Below are 22,259 nucleotides of genomic sequence, written 5' to 3'. Positions count from 1 at the left end.
AGCTCTATAAAAGGTGAGTTGTCAAAAAAAGAATAAAAGGCAAAAAATTTTTAAATATACTGTATTTAACTAATGGTACCACAATAATATTTTAATTGGAACGTACACAAACATTTGTAGACCGGGCAGTACCGTCGCCCCCGCTAGCGAAATTATTCAGATTCGATTTTTTTGCACAAACTTACTCAAAAAGAGGTCCTTATAACATATCTACAGGGTGCCGGGCGGTGCCGTGGTCGAAAAATTGTTTAAAAAATTTTTTTTAAACAAATTCACAAAAATAATTTTTTCATTTCGAACAAAATTTTTTTAGATAAATTGGCTTATTCTGAGCAAGAAAAGGCTCTTTTCATTTTTTTCTAAAATTGATTGTTGTCGAGTTATATGCGATTAAAAATTTGAAAAATGCGAAAATGCTCATTTTCAAGGTTTAATAACTCGATTAAACTTTATTATTATGGAATTCAAAAAGTCACCAAATCAAGGTTAAAATCTCTTCTTCAAGGTCCTGAAGAGATTTTTGTCATTATTTTATTAGAAAGCTCTTATTTTTAATTATTAGCAATTAGCGCTATAGTCCAGTATTTATCGTCGCCCCCGTTAGTGAAATTATTCCGATTCCATTTTTTTGCAGAAACTTACTCAAAACGAGGTCCTTATAACATATCCACAGGGTGCCGGGCGGTGACGTGGTCGAAAAATTGTTTAAACAATTTTTTTTAAACAAATTCACAAAAATAATTTTTTCAGTTCGAACAAATTTTTTTTAGATAATTTGGGAAATTCTGAGCAAAAAATGTCTCTTGTGATTTTTTTTTAATTGATTGTTGTCGAATTATACGCGATTTGTAATTTGAAAAATGCGAAAATGGCCATATAACTCGACAACAATCAATTTTAGAGAAAAATCACAAGAGACTTTTTTGCTCAGAATAACCCAAATTATCTAAAAAAATCGTTCGCGATAAAAAAAATATTGTTGTGAATTTGTATAAAAAAAATTATTTAAACAATTTTTCGACCACGGCACCGCCCGGCACCCTGTGGATATGTTATAAGGACCTCGTTTTGAGTAAGTTTCTGCAAAAAAATGGAATCGGAATAATTTCACTAACATGGGGCGACAGATATATCCTGGACTATAGCGCTAATTGTTGATAATTAAAAATTACAGCTTTGTAATAAAATAATCACAAAGATCTCTTCAGGACCTTGAAGAAGGGGTTTGAAACTTAATTTAGTCACTTTTCGAATTTCATAATAATACTGTTTACTCGAGATTTGAAGCCTTGAAAATGGCCATTTTCGCATTTTTCAAATTTTTAATCGCATATAACTCGACAACAATAAATTTTAGAAAAAAATGACAAGAGACCTTTTTTGCTCAGAATAAGCAATTTATCTAAAAAAAAATTGTTTGAAATGAAAAAATTATTTTTGTGAATTTGTATAAAAAAATTGTTTAAACAATTTTTTGACCACGGCACCCTGTGGATATGTTATAAGGACCTCTTTTTGAGTAAGTTTTTTTGCAAAAAAATCGAATCGGAATAATTTCGCTAGCGGGGGCGACGATACTGCCCGGTCTATTGGGGGGTTTGGAACAAAACCCCCATAATTTTTTTATGTAAATATATTAAAAAATAAGTCGCACCTTGGTAAAAACTGGCTTATCGAAAAAATACTAAGGGGCAAAAATGTTTTGAAAACGTGTTTAACTAATGGTATCACAATAATGAATTAATTGGAACATACCCAAAACTTTGGAGGGGTATAAGGGAACAAAACCTTTAGAAAATTTTTATGGGGTGGACAAACTTCACTTAAATTTTGTTCTAAGATGCTCCTACCATATAAATGATACATGTCCACTTTCAATAAAAAATCTCTAACAGTTTTCGATATACTGGAAAAAATCGATTTTAATTTTGAAACTTCAAAGGGCTGTAACTTCTTTTATGAGCACATTTGTACTAAGGTAAGTTAGGTTCAATCGAACTATTTTTGACCCCAGAATGTGTGGTATAATTTATTACCAATCTTTTCGGGACACCCTGTATATTATCTTAAAAATATAATTATAAAATCCAATTCATTTGTTATTTGTTTTTAAATCAATTTAATGTCCATTATACGCAATTCTAGACAAAATTATTGCGAAAATGATCTGATTGGTACTTACTTTTTTAGGAGAGGTGTAAACTCGAGCAATGAAAGTTTATCAAGCCGAAGAATTTATTTTTTCTAATGTAAGTTTTGTAAACAATATAATAATTTCTATTGATAATATTGTACATAAATCAGAAATAATTTCCTACTAGTCAATAGCTTACAAATAATAATTAATATACAAGGTAATTCTAAAAGTTGGTTTATTTAATTTAGTTATACATATACTGATTCTATATGCAAGATATTTATTTTATTTTTTAATTGTTCTTTTTCTTTTTCTACTTTTATGTAGGCATATTGCTTTTATTTATTCAACAATATTATTTGAATTTGAGTTATTTTGTTTAAATATTGTCAAATTGAAACGGAAATAATAGAGTTATTGAAGAATAACGAACAAATAACAATTATTGCCGAAAGAAACAGAGGAAAACAAAGAAATATACTGTACCTACATTTATACACCACGTACAAGTACTATGCGCTGCTTTCTTGTCGTTACTCAAAATAATTCGAAAGGCTTTTTCCTCGTCACATCAGTCTTCTAATTAGCCTTGTGTTGTAAAGGAACTAGATAGCTTCAGCATTCACTTGGCTATGGAGTCATTTTTCATGACTTTCTATCGTATTCTAAATAATTGTAGCGACCATTTCCGAATTCAGCTCCTTATGGAGTTTGTTGCTTCGTACTACCAAGGAGCATTCATAACGTTTTTCAAAATTTCTGTATGAAATATCTGAATAATTGTTCTATTACTTTTCTCGGCACATCCCCATAGTAGTCTACCATAAGTCAAAATAGTCAAACAAAACGATTTGTAACAGCTGTTCCTGGTACCATGTGGTAGCCATATTCCTCCGTTATCACATCAGATGTGAATTTTTAATATTTGAATGGGTTTTTCACCCTAATATTAGAGGTTTAGCCCTGTTTATAATAATTTTTATATGTTGTATGTCGTTGTGAAAATAGACATTTATAACCTGTAACACGAAGTTCTGAAGACGACATGTGCTATGCCGAAATTACTTAACTAAATTTAATTAACAATTTTACACACTATCAGTTTTTTGAGAAAATACACCTGGTGTCAGTTTGACCTATGATTATTATGTAGCAGGCTTTTTACTGCCCGCATCTGTTGTAGCGTTTTCTGCTAAATAATCTGAGCATGGACCCCAGTGGCGTACTGAGCATGGTTCTGCGGGTTCCGCGAAACCAAGGCCCGGGTCCCACAGGGGCCCCTCTAACTCGCTTTTTGCTTCTTTTGTTTCTCATTTGTGTGGGACATTTTGAACTACACAAGTAGACACTGCGAAATGTAATTGATTAATAAATTTTAATTTTTGTATGGGTATTTATAAATAAAAACAAAAAATATCCATTCATAAAAAAAATTTGAAAACCAAATTTATTAAGAAACACAGAGAACTCTATTGTAAGGGTAAGGTTCCTTCATTTTACCTGCTAAACACAGCCCTTGTCTCCACATTTGTTAGAATAACCGCCAGTGCCTGCCTAAACACGTGCTATAGTCCAGGAACCGAAGCATTTCACCTCGCAATTTTTACAGAATGGATCGATTTGCTTGAAAATTTGAGAATAAGTAGTGGATAGTTCAAGGATCAAAATCTATATGATGCCGAAAGGCGCTTTTACCATGGGGTCGGTTGCCACCCCATCTTAAAGGTGGACATTTTTTATTATATTTTGACAGCAAAAGTTGATAAAAACATTCATTCTAAGCAAAAAATGTTCTATGCATTTTTTTGATAAAATTAATACTTTTCGATTTATTCGCTATCGAAAGTGTTAGTTTTATATAGAAAAAATCAATGTTTTTCGATATATACTCATTTACCAATCACTCAATTTTTGCCGTAAAGAAAATTTTTTCAAACCATGTTCTTGGGAATTAAATAACCTACAATTTCATATTAAAACATTTTTTCATATATCTGATGCTAATCTTTTTATTTTGAAGAAACTGGCATTTTTTACCAAACTACAAAAAGTCGTTATTCGCTTTTAACTCTAGTTTTTTAAAAACTAATCATTCTAAGCCAGTCAAACTTTTAAAATCTATTAATAATACATAAATAAAGAAGAATTAATAAGGCCAATGAGCAAAAGCAAAGCTAACTTCTATTATTATGCTTCTAATTAGATTTCTTTTTTTTTGTTTTGAAAAAAATATATTTTTAATTTTTATCTTAGAAAGTTTGTTAAAAAATAATTTGGTAGGTTTTTACAAGACGTATAAGACTGTTAATACCAAATCCTTTTAGAATCCTCAGTCGCAAAAAGTGGTGACTTTGAAAGGGTTGGTAAAGGTGATTTTTGCATGTTATTACAAGTTTTAATTGTCAATAGCTCACTCAATTTTTACCGTAGAGAAAATTTAGCAAACTAAATTCTTGGGAATTAAATAAGCTACAATTTTTGTATTAAATATTTTTTTGTATCTCTGATGATAATCTTTCTATTCTGAAGAAAAAGGAATTTTTTACCAAACTTCAAAAATTCGATATTTGCTTTTGACTCCATTTTTTTTTAAAACTAATAATTCTAAACCAGTTAAACTTCTAGAACCTATTAATAATATATAAGTAAAGAAGATGAAATAAGGTCAATGACTAATTTTAATCAGGGTGGTGATTATGGGTTTGCTTTCGATCACTTTTTCGCTAAAAAATATAGGGTCTGACATTCTTTTCATTATAAGCCACCTAATTTTTGAGCTAAAGACTTTTTTTTATTTTTTAAGATAGATATTTTTAAATACTTTAAATTAGTTTAAACAAGTGATCCTCGAAAAATGCATAGTTTTCCCGTCTTTTGACTTTGAAACTACAGTATTTAGCATTTGCCGAAGAAGACCTAACATATAATAAAGTATAGCTCGATTACTATTGGTCTTAAAGAAAATTTAAAAACACGGTTTTGTTCATTTTTTCAAAAGGTACATTTTTTAAGCAAAGTGGTTTTGATAAAACAAAAACTTTTTGAGTTATTTGCAGAAAACTGATTAAAAACATTAATTTTTTTAATATAAAACTAACACTTTCGATAGCGAATAAATAGAAAACTATTAATTTTATCAAAAAAATGTATAGAAGATTTTTTGCTTAGAATGAATGTTTTTACCAACTTTTGTGGTCAAAATATAATAAAAAATTTTCACCCCTGACATGGGGTGGCAACCACCCCCATGGTAAAAGCGCCTTTTGGCATCATATAGATTTTGATCCTTGGACTATCCACTACTTATTCTCAAATTTTTAAGCAAATCGATCCATTCTGTAAAAATTGCGAGGTTTTGTCCTATTTTAAGCTTCATTACTTGGACTACTAATACTTTCGTAATTTTTATATTAGATTGATCAATAAGTTGTAAACTGCAAAGTTCGGAAACAGATATTCAATGCAAGTTCAAAAAAATAATCCCAAGACGCTCGATGCATCTTTTGTTCGTATTTATAGCACCCTCATAACACATAAATGTAGACAATTATATAGTGGTAAGCATAATAAGGATAAAATATAGACACTAATTTATTTTTAAGAAAATTTCGCCGTTTGATTGATATACATTTCATTCCAATATTCATTTTTTATAAGCTGTAGTAGTTTTCCGATATTGGTTTTTAATTTATTATGACTGGAGATTTAGATGAAGAAAATTTTTGAGTTCTATTATTTATAAAAACCCACAAGGAAAAAGTTTTCCTGCAGTCGGCTCTATACCATGTAATACAAAACAGGCAGTGACAGGCAGCAAGCAACTTGCTGCCTGTCTTCCACCATGTAATCAAGTCACACTACAGCTCAGATGTTACCTGGGGCATTTTGAGAATATTTAAATCATCCATGCTTTATTTGGCATTTTAAACTGATGTTTCCTTAACGGACCATGTTTATAGGGCTTTGACCCTCATATTTTTGTAAAACTATATTTTGGTGGTTAGGATGAATCAACTTTACGTAAGTACTAATGATGACTGGTAATCCAGTCGAAAACTAGTTATGTATTTCTGATGTAGCTCTTTTTAGGAATTTTAAATATACCTTTTATACAGGATTTGCTGTTTTTTATTTATAAAAACGGCTGGCGTAAAGTGATCAGACATGTCAGTATGAAAAACGATAGGATTAATATTAATTTACTGCTTTAATAGTCCATTCACTCACTGTAAAATATTGCAAAACCTTCAAACCAAAAAAATTTAATGAACGGCTTGGATAGACATGAAATTTGGCATACATATAAGTAGCTAACATGTCAAAGAAAAAAAGTGATATTGTGCCGATGCGTGTGCTTTTGCCCAGGGGGTGACTTTCGCCCCTTCTCGAGGTGAAAAAATATACGTTCAAAATAAGTCCTGAGTTGGATGAACTAACTAATTCTAAGCAACTTTTTTTCTATACTGATTTTTTACTAAGTCAATACTTTTCGAGTTATTTGCGAGCGAAAATGTTTATTTTTCTACAAAAAAACCACATTTTCAGGCGCTTCTTCGCAAATAAGTCAAAAAGTAACGGTTTGATTAAAAAAATGGTACTAGCAAAAATATAGCTTATCAAAAAGTGAAAAGAAAAAACGGAGTATATACATTCTACAAATCTGTAGAACCGTATATAGAAGCAGGGTTGAAGCTAATAAAACGTAAGTTCTTACTCGTCAATTTCCAAATCGAATATTTTAACGAGAAATAACCAAAAAATCAAGCAATTTTCGCGGGAAGACTGATTTAAATTATTTTAACTTATTTAAAAAAAGGTTTATTTTTCTTTTAAAAGTTTCTAACATGAAAAGTAAGAAAGTTACAGTGGGAAAAATGAAAGAATATCCATGAACGAACATATAAAACACGCTGTATTTTCCTGTCACCGTGTTATTACATGTACTTGTGCTGGCCAATTTTTTGTATGACACGTTGACAGGAAAATACAGCGTGTTTTATGTGTTCGTTCATTGGTATTCTTTCATTTTTCCTACTGTACGATCAAATTAATGTTGGTTCCTTATTTTGTTAGTAACAAAAATCGTGAAAATCACACTCAATTTAGTATGCGAAATGAAATTAATCGTTACCGCTTCACAAATTACTTTACTTATCTATTTTTTACAAGATCTGGAAGATTCATTGGTTCATTGTGCTTATTATTGAAAAGGCTGTAGTTAAATCGGCTAAACGAGTCACTAATCACGAGTGTACACAAATTTTAAAGAGTCATACCTTAACAAATTTTTGTATTCAGGAAAACAATAGCAAAACTTATATTTTTTTACTGCTTGACTTTTTGGTAGCTACCAAAATTTTTTAAGTTATTTAAAAAAAATTTTCATAAGTAAAAAATCAATTTTCACTCAACCAATTTTTTCAAAAATGAGAACTTTGAATCAATAAAACTTACAGATCACATAAACAATACATATTTATGTAAGTCAAGTAACTTGTGAAGCCGTAACGATTAGTTTCATTTGAGATGCGAATTGTGTGGTGATTTTTACAATTTTTTTTACCAAGAAAAGGGACCAACCTTGTTTTGAGCGTACCTTGTTTACTTTTGATGCTAGAAACTTAAAAAAAGAAGTTCCGCTTTTTTAAACACTGAAAGGTGTGAAAAGGTAAAATATTCGATTTGGAATTTGACTAATAAGAACCTAGTTTACATTACCTACGACTCTGCTCCTACTGGGTCTACAGAGGACTTTTTGAGTTATTTCCGAAAAATCGTCTAGAAACGTAGTTATTTTTGTTAAATAATGAACATATTCACTAGCAAATAACTCAAAAAGTATTGACTTAGTGAAAACAACATATGGAACTAAAGTTGCTTAGAATTAGTTAGTTGATCCAATTCCAGACTTATCTTGAAGGTGTGTTTTTTCATCCTTGAGAAGGGGTGAAACGCACTCCCGAATAAAATTACACATCGGCACAATAGCACTTTTTTTTCTTTGACATGTTAGCTACGTTTATGACAAATTTCATGTCCATCCAAACGATTCTTTAAAATCTAGAGTAAAAACCGTGAGTAAAATGAACTATTATAAAAAATTAGCTTGAGTTTTTATAAAAAATATACCTTTTTGCACGATTGATGATTTTTGACTGTTTACCGTGACAGATTTTACGTCAGTAGGTGACATTTACTAGCAACTCGACGGTAAGTAATCCAACTCGACGGTAAGTACTCCAACTCGACGGTAAGTACTCCAACTCGACGGTAAGTAATTCACTTACCGTCGAGTTAAAAAATCTGTTAATTTTAATTTATTTTTTGAAAGAATAAAGAAAACTAACGAATTATTTATTAATATTGAATAGACAAGGCGAAAACGGCGGGTTCGTTGGGAAAAATATTCCCATGAGATTTTTTTGCATAATTACATTCGTGAAACATCCCAGAATAAGGTTCAAGGAGTCGCCCACGTGAAAAGTGGGCCAAATTTTTTTTAACAATTTTTTTTAATCAAATTTCAAAAATCAATTTTTTTGGCCCGTACAATTTTTTTGTGGGTTTTTTGGACCATTCTGGATACAAAAGGTCTCTTATAATTTTTCTCTAAAGTTGATCGTTTTCGAGTTATAAGCAATTTGAAATTGAAAAAAACGAAAAATAGCGATTTTCAAGGCTTAATAACTCGGTTAAAAGTTATTATTATGAAAGTCAGAAAGTGACTAAATCAAAATTTAATGCTCCCCTTACAAGATCCCGAAGAAAATTTTGTCATTATTTTATTACTAAGCTGTTATTTTTAAGTAATAATATTGAGCGCCATGCACGTGGTAGCCGGCAATAAATGCTGAGTGCGAGAGAGATGCCACTCCGGCAGTTAAATTGTGCATCTTACTTGCACTCACATTTACGGCTACCTACCACATGCATGGCGCTCAATATTATTACTTAAAAATAACAGCTTAGTAATAAAATAATGACAAAATTTTTTTCGAAATCTTGTAGGGGGCATTAAACTTTGATTTAATCACTTTCTGACTTTCATAATAATAACTTTTAATGGAGTTATTAAGCCTTGAAAATCGCCATTTTTCGTTTTTTTTTTCAATTTTAAATTGCTTATAACTCGAAAACGATCAACTTTAGAGAAAAATTATAAAATACCTTTTTTATTAAGAATGGTCCAAAAACCCTACAAAAAAAATTGTCCGTGCCAAAAATATTGATTTTTGAAATTTTATTAAAAAAAAAATTGTTAAAAAAATTTGGCCCACTTTTCACGTGGGCGACTTCTCGAACCTTATTCTGGGATGTCTCACGAATGTAATTATGCAAAAAAATCTCATGGGAATATTTTTCCCAACGAACCCGCCGTTTTCGCCTTGTCTAGAAACTTATGGTACAATTTGTTAAATTACTTTGCAGAATTTCTAAATATGAAATTTTATCGTCGGGTTTATTAACGACTGTAAAAGTACGCTGGATATTCGTTTTTGTATTGGATACTTTTACAATCATTAAACCATCGGTTTGTTGGATGTCATTCATAGTAATATTATATAAGTCTTCTCTTCTACAGGCACCAGATATTCCCAATATCATTGCGACCTACAAATTATGAAAAAATCTTCATTAGAGTATTTCTTTTACCTAAACTAGCTTATATTACCTTGTGAACTAGAAATTCTTCATCCGGTGCTTCCATCAGAAATTTTTCAAATTGCTCCCGTGTAAAAATGCTCGCTTTCTTAGGCCTATAGCCAACATTTTTTCTCTTCAAATACGCGATCAAAGTTGAAAACTTGGAAATATCAATGCCGTCATAGAGAAAAAAACGGTAGATTTAATCATTGAATATTCTGCCCAGAGGCTTCCAGGAGCTTTCAACTGCATATGTCTTTGAACGAAATATGCCAATAGAGTCTTTTCTTCCATTCTTAAATTCTTGCCTTTGCACCATTTTTTAAAACTTTGGTAGGTATTTTGATAACGGATTTTGGATTTTTCGGGAATAATTGCGAAACACCCTTCTTCCCAAGCCCGTTCAATTTCTTCAAATTCACTTTCGCTCATATTTTAATTTATAATAATTAAAATTGTACTTAAAATTATTGACAACTAAATAAAAACTCAATTCTCCATTGTTGTTATGCACCCTAGTTACTACCTAACAACCAAAGTATCTATCTTGATAAAATGAATGAAACTAGTCAATATGACGAAAATGTTTAATTTTATAATTTATAATGGTATCAATCGTGCAAAAAACGTTATATGCATGTCGAACGTTAAGGGTAACCGATCTCAGGCAGTAATTGGTGTCGTCGTCCGCTCCTCCTCCAAACAATTGTCTTCGATCGGTATAAAACCCTTACCGTTCTCCATACTTAATATACTATTTATGATATATTATGATGATTTATACTCAACGTTTATTAAAAACTTTTGATATACAATGTGTGGTTTTATTGGGCAGGCGGGTCCGCATCCCAACTAGAACCAGGGCCCGCTGATCTATCAGTAAGCCACCGCGTGGACCTGACGGTGAACAGAAAATTTTAATGCTCGAAACCGGCCGTCCATTTACTATTAAAGAGATTGAGAGTGCTTTCGTGTTAAAATCGTCAACGTGTAAGGCACGTTAAGAAAAAGAAGTGAGTAGAACAAGAGATAGAGTATGAAAGAACGACAGATAGGAATTGTGCCCATCGATTATGATTTCAGCAGTATACCTGAGATTCCATCTGCATAATCTTGTTATGGGTATATTGACCAAAAGGAATTTTAGTAATGCCCGTTTCGAATTACCCTGTGCAATCGTATATGTTATAAATATATTTAATTGACTATTGATTTACGACAGTTATGGTAATAGCAATTAAAAAAAGTAATGTGATAGTCTTATCTTCGATATTTAACATTATAGACCAACAGAGATGGTTTCAACACAAATTTAGATTTGCTTTTAATTTCATCGTCGGCGTAGGAGCAAAATTTTGAGCCAATTTGTTTTAAATGTATTCATTTTTGTGGAATCCTGAGAAAACTAATACTTATTTTTGAAAAATTTTAACGCAGAATTAAAGATTACATTATTACCGAGGGCCGGTAATGAATGCATTTAAAACACATTGGCGCAAAATGTTGTGCCTACGCCCTTAAGAGCCTTTTTGTGTCACTATTTCTTTCCTTTTTTCTTGCTTAAGGACTATTATGTAATTATTTTGTCATTTAGCAACTGCTAGATTGAAAGCATGAAATGTAAACTAAGAGCCGCATGGGAAAAATAGGGAAAAAACCACAATGGGCCTACGCTGATGAAATTGGATTCAGAATCGAAAGTGTACGGTCCATTTGCCAAAATTAGATCCTTACTGTGCTGCAGTGATCTGAGTTTAGAGGCCAAGATGCAAACAGCGAAGTTCTACGTTCTTCCTCTGCGCCCATACGGAGTCCAATCTTGAACACTGATGTACTGATGATCATTAACAAGATGATCGAAGTCTTTGATATGTGGATCTGCGGAGGATATTTTGGACCATGTGACCAACGTCAAAATCCAATAGCCCATAATAATAGAAAAAAATTTATTAGTGGTTAACTTAGTTAAACAACGTTAGATTGAGTACTTCGGCCATATAATTCGCAACGAACAAAGGCATCGAATACTTCAACTTGTCATGCAGAACAAATAATTTGACAAAAGGGGATCTGGTACCTCTCACAATGTTTTGCAATGACCGCCGCTGAACTATTTCAAAGAGTGGTCAACAAAACTATGATAGCCTTGATGTTTGTTGCCATACGGATCGAATAAGGCACTAGAGAAGAAGAAGAATGAACATGGTCTAACCCTAACCACTTAAATATTTGCGCGTTCATCACTTCTGCAATAGTGATTTTTTGATAAAACCCAACTGACACGTTCATCTTCTTCCTAGTTTGCTTGTGTTTTTCCCACCAAATAGTTGGTGCAGTAATTTTAGTCCCCAAGTCAGTAGAAACTTTTGTGGTATTATTGTTGTGATCATATAGATATCATATTGAATCAAAATTAAAACCAAATTTACAGAACCAAAACGTAAATATATATACAAAACAAAGCAACAACTGCTGAAAATTTTCCATTTAAAATTTTAAAAAAGAAATCAAAATTTGTATGACATTTTATATAAAGATCCCCGCACAATCTATATAATCAGCCCTAAACATCCATCCTTGGATATAGGCCTCCTCTTCCTTCTTCCATGCCTCTCTGTCTTGGGCAATTTACATCCATTTTGACCCAGTGTGTTTCTTCAGGTCATCTGACCATCGCATCTGTGGCATTCCCCTTTATCGTTTGTGGTTCCACGGTCTCCAATGTTTAATTATCTTAGTCCATATTTCATCCTTAGTTAATTAATTAATTAATCATTTAATTTAATACAATTCTTTAATGAATTTATATAGGAAAACTTAACCCTTCAGTGTCAAATAGTCTAAAAAGTTATTTGTTATGTAATCTGTTATTATTATATTTATGTTTATTATGTTACCACAAAACCAGCATAGCTACGGCTCTTGGTATTTTAATGTATTTTTTTTTGTATATTGTTATTATGTATTTTAATAAATGGAATAAAAAAAATCCTTCTGCCGTAGGGTGTGTCCGGCGAACTTTCATTTAAGCTTTGCTACTTGGGTAGAGACATCTTTCACTTTTGTTTTGTTACGGATCCATTCGTTTCTTTTCCTGTCTGATAGTTTAATGTTCAGCATTTGTCTTTCCATGGCTATTTCTGTCTTTGCTATTTTTTCCATATCCTCTTTTGTAAACGTCCATGTCTGAGAGCCATATATTAAAACCGGGAGTACACATTGATTGAAGACTCTTGTTTTTAGATACTGTTTTTTAGAATATAAGACAGTTTCCCGAATGATGCCCAGGCCAATCTTATTCTTCTCTTTATTTCTTCGGTCTGATTTTCTTTATTTAATCTAGTGATTTGTCCTAGATATATATACTCTTTTACTTGTTCTATTATTGTTTGTGCCACTGTAATTACTAGTTCTTCTTGTTGATTGGTCATGGTTTATGTCTTACTGTAATTCATCTTCAGTCCAATCTTTGTCGATTCTCTATCTAGTTCTTCCATCATTCTTTGTAATTCTTCACTTCTTTCTGCTATTAATACAATATCATCAGCATATCGTAAGTGATTCAGATATTGCCCGTTTATGTTTATACCCAAGCAATCCCAGTGGAGTTGTTTGAACACATCTTCTAGCGCTTGGTCTAGATGGTATCTCCTTGTCTTACTCCTCGGTTTATTTTTTTTTCCGCACAAACCTTATGGAAATTAGATCCTTAGTTCATACTTTGGGAAAATACTATTTCAAGCATCCTGATGAAAAGTTCTTATGGGCAGATCTCGATCTGATGAAGGGTTTTTAAGATATAGAGGCACAAACTCGGAGAATTATTATAAGATTTACCGGGTATTTAAATCCATGGAGTTACTGTTTATGGCAACATGTTGTAGAGGTTAGTATCAAAGAAAAGTACTAATAGTCTAGAATTTTTTCCTGGCTATCCAATGGAGGCCTTTACTTTTAGCTTGAACTTGACCTTCAAGGTCGTGCTAAGGTAACGCGTTTTTATTCTAGCGGGAACCTATGTTTCTTACTGCAACAATGAATAGAATGGATATATCTACATTTGAATATGACCTTGAAAATCATGGTCAAGGTTATTGGGTTAATGGGTTATAGATACCAAAGTAATGTAATAGAAGTTTGAGATCTTTCCACGGCATAACTATACCGACCTTGATTATGACATTCTTGATCGTATTATAATTTTTATTCTCATGACCTTCCCGCGGCGAAATAATTTTGGTAGGAACATAAGCTTATTCAATATTGATAGAGTCGGAAAAATGAAAGAATACCCATGAACGATCACATGAATCACTTATTTTGTATTTACTGTCTTTTTCTATAAATAACAAACGTTTGTTAAAGAAAAAGAGAGCAAATACAAAATAAGTGATTGATGTGCGTTCATGGTTATTCTTTCATTTTTCCGACTGTAGGTGGTATCTGATTGATTCAAATAAATGCAATTCAAATAAACTTCAGATAGGAAACAATACGTTATCTAAAAGAAAAAGAACATTAAGGTTTGATATTGGGTAAATCAACGTTCGAAGGCCATCGAACGAGCTGTGTTGGGAGTACAGTGGAACCTCGATAAGCCGGCCCCGATAACCCGGAAGTCCGGCTAACTCGGACCGATTTTCATCAGACAAACATTTCAACAATAAAAATGTATGTATTATGTTAAAACATTATTTTTTATCTGTAGCCTCTTCTGGAATGTCTTAAAAATATCGAGTTTCATTGATAAAACTTCGCTTCGACCATAATATAATATTTGAGAGATAATGGGTATTTGTGTAATTTGAACTATACGATAGTAAAAATGACTCATGGCACACGGCGGCGGCGGCAGAGCGATGTTAATAATTATCTGGGGCTATCGCAAACACCAGGCACCTGTTATTCCTTTATTTATTACCAACTGTCTTTTAAAAAATTATTTTTAAACAATGGTCTTTTAAACAATAAAAGAACCACTGTTCTTAAATAACATAACATTGTTCCGATGGCAGACAAAATTGACACAACCGAAACTGACGTGAGTTTTTTTACCTAGAAATGAACAACACTCTATACTGTCTATATTATACTCTATACAACTATAGGTAAGTTAGATGTGTACTGTGCATATTTATATTTCATTTTATTTTAATTATAACGGATTTTATCTATAAGTATACCGTACTTTATTAATTTTTACCATGCTCTCCGGCTAACCCGGGTTTTCGATAACCCGGATCGGCCGCGGTCCCGATTAATCCAAGTTATCGAGGTTGCACTGTATCTCTGAGAGAACATATACGAATCGAGGACGTGCTAAGCAAGAAGAAGGTGGAAGATGTAACTGAAAATATTGCGCAAATGAAATGGAAATGGGTAGAACACGTGGCACGGCAAAACAACGACAAGTGGACGAGAAGCATTGTACATTGGAGACCAGGCGAACACAGTCGTAGTAGAGGAAAACCACAAAAACGATAGCCAAATGATCAAATCCAAAGCGGGGAGAAACTGGTATCAAATATCACAAAACAGAGAAGAGTGGAGAGCTCATGGATAGGCCTTTGTCCGAGAGTGGATGCAAACAGGCTGAAGGAGAAGAAGAAATGAACGTTGATTTACGAAACTGACATAATTGATAATCGCCATATTTGAAGGAATATTCAGTAGTAATTGCACAAGAGCTCTAAAATTATCGATTTTTTCCCGAGTGACACTTTCACAGTTTTAATTTCACGACCCAAAGGGGAGTGAAATTATTTTAGAGATCGAGTGCAATTTGTTGCGATTATTTCATGAATAAAACTGTTCAAAACCAAAATTTTATTGTAATTTATTTATGTAAGTACATATTAGTACAATTAAATACACAGTTGTTATAAATATTTGAAGGTTGAAAGTCATCATTTTATAATTTTTAAAACATTAATTGTCATTCATGTCACTAAACGTATTTTTTCGTAGCAACGAAGGGCATCTGACGTAATATACTTGACGATGGGATATTATCAAACATTATCAGTTTAATTTTTATTTCTGTAGCTTTCTATTGGTCAGAATCTCCTATGAATGAAATAATCACCTTTATTTTTAAGGTACTATGCAAACGAAGAATACTTATACAGGGTGTCCAGAAACTCCACCGACAAATGAAGACAGGAGATTCGTCAGATAATTTTAAGATAATTTAAACCAATTCACCTCGTCCGAAAATGTTTCCTAAGGGAGCTAGAGCTCTTTGAATATGGCGTCTTGTAATTAGTTTTTCTTAAATACCTCCAGAACGCTTCTAGTTAGAAAAACGAAAATGGGCACGCATATTTATCTTCTAGGGATAAATCGATTCCATCTATTGCGAATTTCTTGTACCGGTCATAGGCGTCCGTTTTGGGTACGGCAGCGGTTATTTTATCGCATAACTCTTTTTTCTTTAAAATCTAAACATTTTTGACTCTGGAATATTAAATTGTGAGGTATTCTAGTACTAAAAGTTACTCTTACTGTAAGTCGGTAGGACACACCGTTTTCTAGAAAAATCGATTTAAAAATTTTTCGTCTCTTGAATTTGAAAAAAAAATTTCAAAAAAAACTATTTTGAAAAACGAAAACTTGTACGTTTAATTATATTCCAGAGACGAAACGATTTCATTAATTGCGAATTTTTAATACCGGTCATATGCGTCGGTTTTGGGTAGGTCAACGGGTATTTTATCGCATATCTTTTTATTCTTTAATATTTAAGCATTTTTGACACTAGATTATTAAATTATGAAGTATTCTAGTACTTAAAGTTACTCTTGCTTTAAGTTGATAAAATACACCGTTTTTTTGAAACTTTTTTTTCAATTTTTTTTTCAATTTCAAGAGACGACAAATTTTCAAATCGATTTTTCTAGGAAACGGTGTGTCCTACCGACTTATAGTAAGAGTACCTTTTAGTACTAGAATACCTCACAATTTATTATTCCAGAGTCAAAAATGCTTAAATTTAAAAGAAAAAAAAGTTATTCTATAAAATAACCGCTGCCTTACCCAAAACGGACGCCTATGACCGGTACAAGAAATTCGCAATGGATGGAATTGATTTATCTCTGGAAGACAAATATGCGTGCCAATTTTAGTTTTTCTAACTAGAAGCGTTCTGGAGGTATTTAAGAAAAACTAATTACAAAACGCGATCTTCAAAGAGCTCTAGCTCCTTTAGGAAGCATTTTCGGAATAAGTAAATTTGGTTAAATTGTCTTAAAATTATCTGAGGAATCTCCTGTCTTCATTTGTCGGTAGAGTTTCTGGACACCCTGTATAGTGGAATCTCGACAAATCGGATTAATCGGGACCGCGGCCGATCTGGGTTATCGAAACTCCGGGTTAGCCGGAGTATAGGTAAAAATTAGTAAAATAAATATTTTTAATAGGAAAATACACATATTAATTGAAAAAACATGAAATACATATGCACAGTACCTACATCTAAATTACGTACAGTTGTATACACTATTGTTTATTTCTTGATAAAAAACTCACAGTGAAAAAATGTTTGTTTTGTCTGATGAAAATCGGTCCGGGTTAGCCGGATTTTCGGGTTATCGGGGGCCGACTTAGCGGGATTCCACTGTAATATCATTCTTTCAGAGTGAAAAATATGGCCACTTTTGATTAAGATTTCTCATGACCTTGATACGACCAATAATTAATGTCATCATCAAGGTCAAATTCAAGGTCGGTATCGTTAAGCCGTGGAAAAATCTCAAACTTCTATTACATTACTTTGGAATCTTTAACCCATTAATCCAATAACCTTGACCATGATATTCAAGGTCATATTCAAACGTAGATATAAATCCATTCTATTCATTGTTGCAATTAGAAACATAGGTTTCCGCTCGAATAAGAACGCGTAACCTTGGTATGACCTTGAATGTCAAGGTCAAGGTCAAAGTAAAGGTCGCCATTAGATAGCCAGGAAAAAGTCCTAGACTACTAGTACTTTCTTTGATCCTAACCTCTACATGTTGCCAGATAACCAGTAACTCCAGGAATTGGAATACCCGGTAAGTCTTATAATTTTCCTAGTTTGTGCCTCTATATCTTAAAAATCCTTTATCAGATTGAGATCTGCCCATGAGAACTTTTCATCAGGAGGCTTCAAAGAGTATTTTCATAAAGTTTGAACTAAATCCACTGGGACCTAATTTCCCTAAGGTTTGTGCGGGGTACTTTATAATAATTGTTCATTTTTTACTAACTGCACTAAATGGATATTTATATCAATCTTAAAAACATGCAATATAATACTAAAAAATGCAACAATTACCGTTTAATTAACCTAATTAATCCCACATTGAAAATTAATCTTACATCAGTCATAACGGAAAGATGGGCCGGACTCGGAAAAACTCACAAAGTGAATGTGAATACAAAACTAAAATATGTATGTAAAAAAAAAGATGAAATGCAACTCTTGACACGTTTTTCTAACTCATTAGTCGTCATCAGTACCGTATAGTAAAGTTAGAAAAAGGAGAAAAATATTCATTTTATTTTCCTGCTTAGCTCCACTATTCCTTGGGTGTTGTTCTCTATTTTTTTGTGGTATGTTGTAGCATAATTTTTTTATTACAGTAATTTTAAGGTTTGCCCTGATATCCTATGTTTGTTTTTTTTTGGATTTTAGGCGGTGTACACTATTATTTCGCTGAATGTATGCAGCTATTTATTCCCCTCCATGTTTTATTTTTAGCTTCTAATATTTGTGGTGTTCCTTGTTTATCAGTATCATCTGGAAATCTGCCGCATTACTTACACTTAGATGTTTTGTATGAAGCATCTTTCTAATTGTGTCTAGTTTGAGTCTACAGTTCATGACCTAATCCACAGTATGCTACAGGCATAGTTTCGACTTTAATTGCTTTTTTTTCATATTTTAAGGTTTTTCATATTATAAGTAAGAGCATACAGTCGATTTGACGTCTGTGTTTTTTATTTGAACTACAAAACCTTAATAGCCTTCTTCGATGGTTTTTACAAACCGCGAAGATCACTCAATTATCGTCTAATGGTTGTTAATTTAGAATATATTTAATATTTTTTTAATAAACATGAATACTTATTACAAGTCACATAAAAAATAGGAGAGTAAGTGCACAATCCCGTAAAGTTATACACAATGATTTAAAATTTACGCAGGAGGAAACAGAAATAAATTTTACTATGAAACAGATAACAAATAAAATACCGAAAACATTTGAAATATGATTGACCTGGCAACGTCGCATAACCAAAGGGTGGTTTCAGATATTTCTGTCGACTTGTACATGGGGTAGATAGCATGCACCGTGCTATTGAAAATCCGCAAAGGTATGTTCCATTCCAGTTAACACAATATATGACTCACTGAATATTTTCCGTTTGTAAAGGACATGTACTTCAGCTAAGGAACCTTAAATTCTAGAAGAACTCAAGTATAAAGACTTTTTTACTTAGAGACGTTGTCAAAAGTAATAATGAAAAATACAATAAAAGCACAAATTATAATGGTTAAAAAGTTATATACAGTTTCATTAAGAATTGTTCATATAGTAACTGGAGGCACCTTAGGCAAAAAATACGAAGATTTAACCTAAAACACTTTAAAAAATATTCCTTCTTACCGAGATACAGAGCGTTTTATTACAAAATTTCTAAAATAATTTTATCCCATTGTTTTAACACTTTCAAAGATTTTTTGTGCAAACTTGGCAAACAAACTTTTTTACACATGTTAGGATACTTTAACTAGTGCTAAAAGATATAAAAAAGATCAAGGCAGGTTTTGTTTATATTTGATTCAGAGTTGGACCACCATCTCCATATAGCTATTTCAGCATCCTTATGCCTCATCGGTGAAGCTCAGAAGTCTTAACTCTGAAGGAAATACAAACAATTCTGCCAATTTAAGGCAAACCATCGCAATGCAATGAACCCACCTCTGAGACGCAATTCAGCGACATCTCTCGTATTACGAGGAAAACAACGAAGAGCCCCAGATGCAAAGTTTACTACCTTTTAAACAATTGGAATAATTAAAATAAAAATATAATAAGCAATATTTTAAATCCAAGACTTTTCGTTAATAAACTGCTTTCTAGCTGCATCCCATATCTCCGAATTTTACAATATATAATCACAAGAGACGACGAAAGTAGGAGAAAGCAAATAGAGGACGCTTAGGCCACGCATTTACCTTCCCTTCGTCAAGGAAAAGGACCGAAAGACAGTTTCTAAATACTCAAACTGAGTAAAAATGAAAAAGATAAAAAATATCAAGGCAGGTTTTGTTTATATTTGATTCAGAGTTGGACCACCATCTCCATATAGCTATTTCAGCATCCTTATGCCTCATCGATGAAGCTCAGAAGTCTCAACTCTGAAGGAAATACAAACAATTCTGCCAATTTAAGGCAAAGCGTCGCAATGCAATGAACCCACCTCTGAGACGCAATTCAGCGACATCTCTCGTATTACGAGGAAAACAACGAAAAGCCCCAGATGCAAAGTTTACTACCTTTTAAACAATTAGAATAATTGAAATAAAAATATAATAAACATAGTTTTCCGCTAAAAGATAGTTTTCCGCTGTTACCAGAGGCGCGCTGTAGGGATATAAACTTCCTTTTTACCCACTTTCCCCCTTACAATCTACGCCACTATCGTAATAACCATTTTAGCATGTTTTTTTTTATTTTTCGTTACATTTTACGTAAATATCATCCTTTCTCTCAATGCGATAGAGTAATTAATTTTCAAGTTATTTGGGTTTAAAGGTAATGAAATCAATAAGATTATGTATTTTAAACACATAACCTTATTGGAAGGGGAGGCCAAGCGGGGAATTTTGCAGTTACTCGAGCACGTCAGATTATCACATGGAAATAAACCTTGTACCCTGTAAATGTACCCCTACCATATATTGGATCTTAATACAGGGAATTCGTTAAGGGGCCCGAAAAAAATCTATCCTTAAAAACTCGAAATCGTCAGATTGATAAGGTAAGTTAAGTGCATGCAGAACAGTGTATATTTAAAAAATCTGACGGTTTGAGCGGGGCGTACGGAAATGTGTGAGTCACAAAATTTCACAAGAAACAAGCAAATATTTCGGGAAATAAACCTCAGATCGGAAAACTAAAAAATACTAAAAATCTATCGAATGACACCAAACACGATCCCCCACGGATTTGGGGTTGGGGGTTATTTTAAAATCTTAAATACGAGCTCCCATTTTTACTTGCAGATTTGGATTCCTAACGTAAAAATAAGAAACTCTCATTGGAGACATTTATTTCAGTTATGGATAGATGGCGCTATAATGGTAAAAAATGATTGTTGGAAATGGAAAACTAAATTAAAAAATGAAAAGTCCCCACTTAAAAATAGAAAACTTTACTTAACTGTTTTTCGTTTTAGACCTAATCTTCACAACTCAATAGATCTCCATAACGTTCGAGTTACTGCAAATTTAGCATATTTTGCTCCCCTACTATATTGAATGTTGTTTAAAATACATAATTGAGGGGATCAGATGCTAAGGGGTACAAGTGACAAAATATTGTAAATTGAGTTAAGTGCACAAAATAATACTAGATAGTACTAAAAATTTAGTGGCAAAGAGATACAGGTGAATTAAACTACTACTGGTGGCGACATATCGCAAGTTATAGTTTGACTACTTACGAAATATTTAAAAAGAGTTTGCGCCAAACAGGTATAACTACACTTGTATCCCTTTGCCTATATGGTACTGGATATTAAAAAGCGAAAAAGAATTAAGTGGCAAAGATAAACAAGTGCAAAATTTGAAGCAAAGGGGCACAAGTGCGAAGGTTTTTCAAAATTTCAAATATTATGAATGAAAATAAATACTAACTTTACAAAAGCTTTCACAATTAGATAAATAAAATGTTTACAATTAATTGAAAACAAGTCCATAAGTTATTAAGTTGCTGTAGAATTTACTATGTAAATTTAACTTCGACTTCGTTTTTCTCAGTTAAAGCATTTTATCACTTGTACCCCTTAGGGTCTAATCCCCTCAATTCTTATTGAATCCATTACCTTTAAACACAAATAACTTGAAAACTACTTACTCTATCGCATTAAGACAACGGATGATATTTACGTAAAAAGTAACGAAGAATTAAAAAACACGCTGAAATAATTATTACGACAGTGACGTAGATTGTTGGGGGGAAATGGGAGAAAAAGTTAGTATATATCCCTACAGCACGGCTCCGGTAACAGCGGAAAACTATCTTTTAACACTGGATAAAGGATCCTTACATGTGTAAATTGTGTTCCAAATTTGAACAAAAAATATTGGAAAATGTTAAAATAATGGACTAAAATACTTTTAGATCATTTGTGATAAAACACTCTGTATCTCGGTAAGGACGAATATTTTATTTAAGAGGAAACAGTAGCGATCAACATGTAGCGA

At 32.4% G+C, this 22,259-nt stretch overlaps 1 protein-coding gene across 2 annotated transcripts in view; it reads left to right on the top strand.

Moving 5' to 3' along the window:
* LOC114327295 (protein peste-like) overlaps positions 1 to 22,259 on the top strand; it is a 547,602-nt gene that overhangs the window by 168,643 nt on the left and 356,700 nt on the right. Inside the window, exon 2 of one of the 2 annotated variants that reach the window (XM_050643842.1) lies at positions 2,191 to 2,249. The exons of the other annotated variant lie outside the window; for it this stretch is intronic. Within the exon in view, the coding sequence (XP_050499799.1) occupies positions 2,211 to 2,249 (39 nt within the window). The 5' untranslated portion in view covers positions 2,191 to 2,210. The remainder of the gene's footprint in view (positions 1 to 2,190; positions 2,250 to 22,259) is intronic. 2 annotated transcript variants of the gene reach the window in all.

The sequence above is a fragment of the Diabrotica virgifera genome, chromosome 2 (assembly GCF_917563875.1).
Source record: "Diabrotica virgifera virgifera chromosome 2, PGI_DIABVI_V3a".
Taxonomy (NCBI): domain Eukaryota; kingdom Metazoa; phylum Arthropoda; class Insecta; order Coleoptera; family Chrysomelidae; genus Diabrotica; species Diabrotica virgifera.
This window is presented reverse-complemented; position numbering and strand designations above follow the sequence as displayed.